General features: G+C 35.4%; 1 protein-coding gene across 4 annotated transcripts in view; it reads right to left on the reverse strand.

The window, feature by feature from the left end:
- The window catches only part of C6 (complement C6), a 59,124-nt gene that overhangs the window by 19,517 nt on the left and 28,683 nt on the right, over positions 1–10,924 (reverse strand). For all 4 annotated transcript variants that reach the window (XM_023515025.1, XM_012807059.2, XM_023515023.1 and 1 more), the window contains 2 exons: positions 6,906–7,146; positions 2,507–2,629 (listed from right to left, as the gene is read on the reverse strand). In XM_023515025.1, the coding sequence (XP_023370793.1) occupies positions 2,507–2,629; positions 6,906–7,146 (364 nt within the window). The remainder of the gene's footprint in view (positions 1–2,506; positions 2,630–6,905; positions 7,147–10,924) is intronic.

The raw sequence follows: 10,924 nt of genomic DNA on the forward strand, positions 1-10,924 counted from the left end.
TATAAATGTCTTAACACAATAACTAAGAAAAAGACATGAAGGCTATGTTAACCAGTTGGAGGAAAGTATTTCAAATTGTATATAGAAATAGTACACTGTATCCCATGATAGTATTCATGTACACTGCTATGATTTAATTAAAAAAAAGAAAAAAAATACTGTTTTTCTGTTTCATTTGTTATAATCTCTAATTCTGAGCCACTAATTCCTATGTATTAAATTGTCTTTAATTCCTTTTCCATTAGATTTTCTTTAATAATGTCCTAATTTTTCTGTTTTTGTTGTGATTACTTTAGATCTTATACTCATTGTATTTTTAAACAATTATGTTTTGTACTTTCAGTGTCTAATTTTTTTATAATAATTATGATATTTTCCAATGTTTGTTTTTGTACCTAAGTTTTGACATCTCCTTTTTCATTAATTTTTTATATTTAATCTTTTATCTTTGAGCTCTTGATTTATTAAATTCATATTCTTAGTAAATCATTCTGTTGCATGATAAACTAGTATAGAATTTATATATTTTGTATTTTTTCATTTATATTGCTAGGTTATTTGTTCTACATGCTGTGTCCCTTTTGCCCTCTTTTTCTTTTTTTGCTGCAATTATCAAGCCAGTTTTTCTCATTTTGCTGATGCTTCATACAGGCATCTATATTTAGACCATCTGTATATTCTGATAATATATTTAAAATTTTCTATTTATTATTGTGATAAATATTACATCTTTACTTGTTCTTTCTGTTTTCCTTATTTGAGAGTTTCTGTGATTCTGTTTCCCTTTGTTCTGAGCACAATGAGTAGCAATCAGTTAGATAAAATAGGGGAATATTAGAATTTTACAAAGAGGAGGGATTATCTATAATAGCAAGGCATAGGCAAGAGCATGACTTGTTTATAGGTTTCATAAAGTTTAGTTATGCAGAGAGGGGCAGGAACTTATCATCATGACCATGAGGAATCATGACATACTCAAAATCTGAGAGTTCCATAAGTCAGATTTGCTGTGGAGGAGACTCCCTCTCAGAAATGTGTAGAAACTGGAAGGAGGTGAGACAAGAAGCAAGGAGACCAGATAAGCAGCTTCTGTGATAAATCAGGCTGGAAAGAATGAATGTAGAGTCTGCCCATGGAAATAAGAGATAATTACTATTAGGAGAGGTATCCAGGAGGTAGAGTGGATTACTCATAGTGACTCATCAAGTATGGAGGTTGGACAGAGCACAGAACCTACAAATTAGGTCTCTGGCTTGGCTGATGTAGTTGACAGCAATGCCATTTATCAAGACTGGGATTACTTGAGAAGGGGGAAGGTGAAGGGAACCAGCCCTTGCTGGTCACTGTGTGAGGCTCCTTATCAACATCATGTTGCTTAATCTTTACAATACTCCTATTCAGGTATAAACTCCTCAGCTACTTGGATTTTGCTGTTAAGTAGATAGTGATGAGAACCACTGATAGCAGGGAGAGATCAGTACTTCAATATGTGAAGTACGGATGCCTGGAGACCTCCAGGTAGAGATGTTTAGTGGACAGGAAGTGTCAGGAGTTCAGAGGGGATGTCTGGGTCGGGGGTGAGAATAGAAGAGCCAAAGCCCAGTGGCTGACACTCTGGAAAGGAGTAAGATCATCCTATGAAACCTGACTTCTATCTTTGTTCTTCTGTAGTTTTATCTGGATTTTTTTTCTCTTTCTGTTTTCTGAAGTCTTCTGCTTAGAACGGAAACAATTCTTTTCAGGAACAATGATGTATTTTGATCTCAAGATTTCCTTCTACTCATTTTCTTTGGCCTATGGTAGTTTTATAGGCTTATAAAAAAATACATGCCTCTTTCAGACGTTTATTTATTTGTTTGTTTATTTATTTCTTTATTTAGACAGAGTCTCACCCTGCTGCCCAAGCTAGCACTGCCTAGCTCACAGCAACCTCAAACTCCTGGGCTCAAGCAAGTCTTCTATCTCAGCCTCCTGAGTAGCTGGGACTACAGGTGCCCACCACCACACCTGGCTATTTTTTCTATTTTTTGTATAGAAAGGGTCTCACTCTTGCTCTTGCTCAGACTGGTCTTGAACTCCTGGTCTTAGCTGATCTTCCTGTCTCAGCCTCCCAGAGTATAAGGATTACAGGCATGAGCCCAGCCACTTTATATTTTAATAGAAATATATGTTTATATGTGCCCTTCCTTTGCAAGGCCTTAATAGAAAGGCTTAGCTCATGCTTATATTTACTTCATAATGTCTAACATTGAGTTCTGCCCATGGGAAAAATCAATAATTTGTTCATTAAATTGAACAATATAAGTATAAGGTAAAGAAAACCTTAACCATTGCTAATTATACATGTTATTTTATTTGCAACCCCCACCCCCCAGACAGGGCTTTGAGGCAGATAAATAAAATAAATGAAAAATTAAAAATAGCACAATGATGTGCAATATGATACTTAAAGGACAGCCAGCCTCAGGAGACACTGGGTAAGCTGCGGAGAGTGAGCACCACTTACCTTCATGTTTTTCTGACAGCTTGTTAGTAGTGCACCGGTGTTTCACTTTTGTTTTCGTAAAAAAAAGAAAACGTTTCTTTGTTTCGATCCGGACACAGGTTTTGCTTTCTTCCTCTGTTAAACCTAGGAGGTTGAATATAAACAAAATTTGCTGAGAATGCACCAGTAAGAACAGAGAAGAGGAAGCCGAGGCTCTGGTCACTTCTGGAGCCACAGATACTACTGTAGTATATCAGCTCCTTGTTCCCCAATCACCCTAGACCTGAATGATTAACAGTTTTACATACAGATTCCATCCTGCATATAATCTGAGATGGCACACAAAAGAAGGGTATCGGTAAGTCCCACCATCTCCTCCTTCAACGCTGACCCTAAGAAGCCATGTTGAGCTACTGTGGCTCATCTCCTGAGGATCCTGTTGGCCTACCCCTTGTTGTCACTCCAGATGATGGAGCTCTAAGCTGGTCCTTTCTGCTTTGGTTACATGAATTGCTTTTGTACAGTTTGAGTCAAAGTTATAAGTACGCTCATCACCCTGATAGTGTGCAAAAGCTTTTTAGCTTAACCTTGAAATTCAGACTTTCTTCCCTAAGGACTCTTTTCAGTCTCTCTATGTCACTATGTTATTCAAACCTGCACTTGATACTGTCTCCTTTATTGTCAGCAGGGAGGATGACACTGCTTCATTCCTGCTCACTTGAGGTGTGGGAGCTGGGACTTATATATTCTTAGTTTTCTGGCGTTGTTTCCAATGACTGACTCTCTTACTACACACAGTCTTGTAAGTCTTAGAATACTCTGATGCTCTGAGGCATAGGCCACCCAGCTATAACATCTTTAGATCTCGTAATTCTTCTCCTTTACCAATCTCTCATGTATCATTCGTTGAAGACTAGGCACCTCAATCACTCCCATCACAATGATTGTGATCATTGTCAATGACCTCAAAATTGGTATGTGAGTGGAAGAGCACAGGGTAACAAATCTAACAATTTTGTAGTTTTACTTGGTACTACCTGTCTAGGGTAATTTGAGGGGACTTGATGTTTTTGTAACACTTCCCCAGGCCACCTAATTCATTGCTGGAAACACCAAAGCCAGTATCTTCTATCTTTTGATGTTTAGTTAAAATTTGTCTTGGAAAATACAAGCCCATGAGAGCTAGAGCTGTTATATCAGCACTTAAGAAATTAAAGCAAATTAGATTATCAAATACTGGTATTTAGAGTTGCGGGTTATAGTAAGCAGAGATGGGTATGTTCAGACCTTCAGGCACTGCTTGGGCGGGATGCTGATATTGAAACCTAATGGCACAGATCACTGAGAAATGAGGCTGAGTAGATACAAACTGGGTCTGCTTATGCCATGGGCTTTTTTTTTTTTTTTTTTGACATTTGACACATTTGAAGAGATGTATTATTATTTGGAGGTAGAAAATTCTTGGTTTGAAGCCCTCATGTTTACCTGGCATCTTCAACTCTAACAAAAGTGATGGCTGTTTCTATCTGGCCCAATAAACACAGTTCATTTTTCTTCTGGTAGCCTTGTTTTTATGAGTGGGTCAGCCAAGCTTGTCGGTCATGCTAGAAATGTGATGTGTCTATAGTGCATGACTCTTATTTTTTCTCTACTTTTTAATTAGATTTTATTATTTGTAGGTGAAAATTAACTTGCATGTGCCAAGTTGATTCACTATGCTATAATTCTATATTCACTATAATTCACTTATTTTCATTTTATGAGGGTCATAGGTGAATCCGTGAAGATTGGAATAATGAGCCTTTTGGACGGCATTGGACATGTAGTGACTAAAATACCAGGACTTTATCAATAATTTTTTTCTTACTGCAGTATGCCTGGTGAATGCTGCCCGACCTCTACCTATGTTAACCAAGCAGCTGCTCCATGCTACATCATCTTTCTCTGAAACCTGTGTGTCCCTCTTCTGTGGCACAGGGATGAGTATTTTAGTAATTCCTCCCCACTCCGACTGAACCAAAATCAATATAGTTAAAAAGATCTTATTAATAAATAGTGGGGTGGACAAATTTTTACCTCCAATTTCAAGCAGAAGATGATGTCTCAACAAAAGGAGTTGAAAATTAACATCTTGCCTATTATGCAGTTTTGTGGTTAAATGTTTTCACTGCATGTACGAAATTATTTTCACCTTGCACACTGAAACAATGTCAACTTTTATTCAAGGTTTTAACTTGACTATAGGATGCTGAACAATGGAGGAATAAATCGAAGGATGAGAACAAAAAATAATTGAATTGAATTGAATTCTTCTGGAGAAAAAGCAAGTCCTATGAAATAGTCATTTTTCCAATATAAATGATGAGATATAATTCTTACTGAATAAAGTATAGCACAAATTAAATCTCTACCCTAGTTTCATGTTATAATGAGAGAGGGAATAGAAAGAGATACAAGGGAGAAGACCAGAATACATACTCATCTAGAGACTGGGCAAAGCAGGCAAACATGGGAAACTTCCATTTTATTGAGAATTTGTTTTTGTCTGACTATGCTTCATTTTAATGATAATTAAAATTTTATAACAATATTATTATTATGACTAGGAGAAATATATATAAAATATAGGAATATTGAATGTAATATATGTCTTATTGACTACATTGGCTATACACACATATCTACATACATTCACACTATAAATACTTACATATAGTATGTATGTATTTACATATAGCATGTGTGTAGATACACATGGGTATTCATTTCCGGTTTCCTGTCACATCTCTAACTCCCTTTCTTGCCTTCATTATATGTATCTGTTTGTCAGTCTCTGTCTCTATTTGTAGAAAAAGAGGAGGAAGGTGACAGTGGTTTAGCAGGAAGTGGAGCTTATCTTTCTTCGTTTTGGTCATGGGCCTTCAACTGTTGAAAGGCTGGATGGTTGATTTTGATTAAAGAGTCACCCAGTTCTTTCTTTCTTTCTTTTTTTTTAATTGAATAATTCTTTCCTTTTTTTTCATCCAGTTCTTTAACTGACCCAGTTTCTAGGCATTTAGAGGTTTTGTTCTGAATGTATGATGAGTATACTCAGTGAGAAATTATCGTCTGGAAACTAGTAGCAGGGACCAGAATAATTTTATCTGAAAGATGAGCTGAAAGCAAGTCAAGGGCCAAAGATTTTCCCCAACCATTTTTGCTTAGCGTTAGTGTTGATGCCATTTATAACTGGAAGGGAACGTAAGGGGCAGGTGGGAAAGCTTTAGTACAGCTCAAAACTTTCAGATGTTAGTAAACATGTGAGATAAAAGTTTTATAAGTCCTTCTTATTGAAAACCCTTGTGAAAGATATTTATCCCATCTCCTCTGTTAGGGAGCAGACCACAAGGCACATTTGATCCCTTAAGATCTGGAAGACTCAGAGCAGCCATTTGAAATATTAGTGTTTGCCATAATGAGGTGTTAAGAACAGAGGGACTGAAAATCTATTCACCCCAAAGCTGGCCTGATGTTGTAATTTTAAAAAGTTCCTGTTACTTCTTATAAAAGTTTGATGATGAAAAATTCTGATTTATTTGGGGGGACTGATGAGTTCACTTCTGGTTACCATACCATTTCCTAACCTTGTTCTCCAGAAATACCTGCCTCAAGGAGCCTGTGTCATTTTACACAGATGCCTGAAATATAAATTTTCCAAAGGTGTTTAGGCTGCAATAATAATTAATATTAGCAATTTAAGATAATTCTTAAGGAAACCAACATGTGTGGCTTATCTTGCTATTTTATAGGCAAGTAGAAATATATCTGCTTTATATGTGAAGATACAAAGTTATAACCTTCCTTCCAATAAAAGCGCTTTGCCTTTGTTTTTAAGTTTCATCACCAGTAGGTGCAGATCTGGTCCATGTTAACATAGTCCCTTGGCAAGTCCTAATTTAGGACTAATTTTCAGTTTAGACACTTAGATTTTAGTCAAAATTATTAAAAGAAATATATTTCTACTGAATTTGCCATAAATTATTGCTATAAAATTACCCCCTGTACATAGACTTTAAGTATGTTATCTTTTATTGATAGAATTTAGTGCCAGGGCAAACTTTTGTTTCCCTTGAGGTACTGGCATGCATCTCTTTGGGGTAACCATTACTATGTAGCTTCTGATGTTCCCAGATGTCAGGAAATTCACAGCAAACATGATGCCTGATCACAGAGGTTAAGCATGCTTCTTTTTGTCTTAATTTTTAATTTTAATTTTATTTATTTGAGTGTGTATGTGTTTGCTTATTCTTTATATCCCTGTGGAAACAAAGTAGGATCTAAATAAAGCCAACTAAAAATAATAAAAATGATAGAGTAAGAGAAAAATGCATTGCATGCTGTCATCATCAGTTACAAAGAGTGAGGGCTGCAGAAAGCATACCTGAGTTCTGTAGTTCCTCCCTGCTAAACTGATAGAGGAGGTCATATGTGCCCCCCAGAGAGCCAGAGGTGAAGTAGTGAGTCCCGAAGTCATCGAATATTCGACTATACAAAGCATAGTTGTATTCTAGAGGCAGATGGTTCAGTGCTTTCAAAAAAACATCAGAAAGCCGCAGATCATTAGATTTCATTGTGAAGTTTAAGACTTTTATCACTTTATGGATCCTAATAAAATTAGAATCCTAAATGGAAGAAGAGAAAAGAGTTTAAAGAGTTAAAGGTATCAAGTATTTAACTGTCATTGATTAATCATTAGCTTCCCTCCTCCCATAGTATTATAATAACTTTAACTCTCTACTGTGTGTTCTCACATACAAAGTTGTAATTTTCATCTTACTTTTCAGTATAGATGTTCAAGGTACTAAACGGATAAGACGGTGCGACTGAAGCATATGTTCTGTATAAAAGAAAAGATCAACTACCAGAAAAGTTGATCTTTCCCTCTTGTTCGCCAGTTATGACTGCACTCCTACTAAGTTTTATTTAGGATGCTTGGTAATGCAAATGATTGGAAAAGGATTGTATACATTTGCAACAGGAAGTTGTGCAACTGAGATTTAAATAGCACGTTTGTCATTAACTGAATAAAGCATTTCAATTTCTTAGACTTTAGCTGTCAAGTGATAGGATGACAACTGTGTACCAAGTGATATTTCACACCTTCTTCAACTCCAAAATGCTATGATTCTAAATTACTTACGGGGTAAAATTAAACAACATTGTTCATATTCTCTCTTTTACTCATATGTAGAAATATATGAATTATTTGTTTGCAAACTTACTTGTTTACCATTTCTTATTATGTCAGTTTAATTTAGGGTTTGGTGCTTGCCATTATGCTTAAAATGTCCTTCTCCATGGCCACTGAGGTTTATCCTCAGTGTATCCATTATACTGTTTTTAAAAATTTATATGCTTTAACTGATTGCTCAGTTTTAACAAATTGTAGTGTTTGAATAATAGTAACAGAAGGAGGGTGATATTTTAGCAAAAGAATTTTGTTGTAATGTTTATTATTGAGTAGTCATCTTCTTATACACTATAATTATGGTACTAAATGACTGTTAATACAAAAGAAAAAAATCACGAGGATCAGAAAAGAATCAGTATTCATCTTCCTTCTCCTCTCTTTTTCTTCCCTCTCCCCCTCCATGCTTCCTACTTTCTTGCCTTCAATACTTCATTGCTCAGCCCTCTCAGATGCTGCAGGCAGAGAAGTGTTCAAGGTGGACAAAGTTTGTGCCTTTGCAGAGCTTCTTTTCCTAGGTGTCTATCATTTCCAATTTTAAATTTAATCCTTGGATTTTGTTATAGAATCTTGAAAGTTGGAAGACCTTTGTGCTTTTAGTAAGTTGTTTCCTGAGTATCTGAAATACCTAGTCTCAGAGGTTCAAAATTCCAGCTTGTTTAAAGACTATATCATGAAAACCACAAGTTACATTTTGGTAGTGCAAGTTAGCTGAAGAACTTCCACAGTGCTCTGCTTGCGAGCATATAATGGCTGGAAACAGATACTTAAGACTAAAAAATTACAATTGGTTATTAAACCATATATAATCTATTTCAGCAATTTGTGAGGTCTTTATTTTAATCACATTTTTATGGTTTCAGTTTTGTAAAGTATATCAGAGAAGTGCTGAATCTTACTGAGTTAACTCTTATTTTGTTTTGAAACAGACTATTTGCCCAACAAATGTCTACTCAGATCTGTGATTGACAAAATAAATAAAGCATTAAGCTCTACTGAAAGGCTTGCATTGATTTTCCAATTTTGTAGTATCTTGTTTCCCTACTTGAAGTCTAGGAGAGATTGTAGTACCATTTTCTATTTAGACTAAGATTTCTTTAATTCTGTTCAGACCTAATTAAAGACAACAGTCATGATGTTGGGTTGAACCATATGAGGCTGATAATTTTGTAAATCAAAAATGGTTGAATAATAGCAGTTTCATATGTTCCAAATTGATACTATGAATAGCCCCAAATGTTTACAATGTAGGGCAGACTATCTGCTGCTTATCTACAAATAAGGGTTTAACAATATGTTTGAAATATTTATAAAGCCATTATGTGAAGCAAGTTTTAATGTCAAGACTGATAACATTATCTATGTCTCATTCTAAGATCTCCCTCTTCATCTCATCTTTGACTGTATTTTAAAGCAGTTATTTTCAATCCTGGATACTATATCAGAGCAAGCGGGGGAGTTAAAAAAAAAAAAGGCAGATTCACATCACAAGTCCAACCCCAGATATTCTGAATCTATAAATTAAATGAAAGACCTGGAGATGGGTATTTTTACTACCTAGAAATTCTGATACCAACTTGATTTAGGAATATAATTAGTAAGTTCAGAGGACACTATGAGATTTGTAGCCCCCTCAAAACTAAAGTAACAAAGTAAGTCATAAAAAGAATCTATTTTATTCTGATCTTTTTGCATGTGCATATTGCCAGAACTGTATTCTTTCCATAGTTTGTTGGTGTTCTGAATAAATAAATGAAAACAAAAAGATTCAGACAGTTTGAAGTATAATGTAGTAGATAAGAATTGTGTACAAAAATCAGACCACCTGATTTCAATTCCCAGATCTGGCATTTACTCACTGTAACAACAATGAAAGTCACTTAGCTTCTTGGACTTCAGTGTAGTGCCTGCCACATGGTATCTGATAAATGTTTATTGAATTAAAAATAAGTGTATGTACTTCAGTGCATTCATCTGCAAAATGGTGTTAAAATGCTTATTCTAAATGCCATTCTAAAATGGTTACCTTTTAGGGCTTTTCTAAGGATAAATGAAATGTTTAGAAAAGTTATAGAAGGGCATGAATAAATAAATAAATACGAATAGGAAAGGCAGTGTGGTAAAGGCAGAAGGAGAGGCAAAATGGTGCCCTCAGACTGCTGGTCCCACTGGCTCTGGTGCTGCTGCCTCAGCCTCCTCTTTGTCTCCTCCCTCACAAGTTTTGTTACTCAAGTCTCATTCTCCCCCATGAAACTCTTGGGAAAGAACAAACACTTCTTAGAGTGGTGGTTGTAGTGAGAAATAGACACCATTCTAGAAGACCTTTGCAAATGTCTAAAAATTTATAATAGAAATCTATCTCTTAAATAATTTAAGAGTGGGAAGACATATCCAAAATTTTTAATGTGAAAATAACGAGATAAGAAAGGAACATATGAAGAAAGATTAACAGATAAAGTTATATCTTCACACAGGGAAAGGGTTCCATAAGTTCTTGGCAAGATTAATAGGAAAAGTCAATACTTAGACATACCCTAAATTCCCAGTGTAAAAGAAAATTATCAAAAATTTTCAGACAGGGAAACCAAAATAAAAAATCAACTCTGAGTGTGATTTTTCTTATGCAATAATGAAAATTAGAAGACATTAACAAAATATTGACTATCAAGAGACCAGGACTATGATGTAACCAAGATATTCTTTATCTTTATTGCTCAGGGAAGAGGTAGGCAATTTAGATATACAAGGATTGAGGGAATATACCTTGTGTACATCCTATCTGAGGAAAATACTAAAGAAAATGACAGCAATGAATGAGAACAAGGATCTCAAAAAAGAGAAGATGAGAGGAAGGAAAACGCTGATAGTTAAATGTGTATGTGTACATCTCTGTGTGTGTTTGTATGTGACATACATAAAATATAACATAAGTATAAAATATATACTATGAAATTTGAAATTACAAGTGTTAAGTGAGGAATCTTAAAAAGTAGAAAACAGTCATAAGAAAATACAAACTACCATATAGGTATATGATACAAAAACAAATATAGAATAATCTCTAAGCAAAGCTTGAAACACAAAGGTTTTTAACTGTCTCACTAAAACTGGTGTTAGAAGCTCATTATGGGCTCGGCGCCTATAGCTCAACCGGCTAAGGCGCCAGCCACGTACACCTAAGGTGGCGGGTTCGAATCCCCAGCCCGGACCCG

Source organism: Otolemur garnettii, unplaced genomic scaffold, assembly GCF_000181295.1.
Source record: "Otolemur garnettii isolate 467f Iridium unplaced genomic scaffold, OtoGar3 scaffold00063, whole genome shotgun sequence".
NCBI classification, from domain to species: Eukaryota; Metazoa; Chordata; class Mammalia; order Primates; family Galagidae; genus Otolemur; species Otolemur garnettii.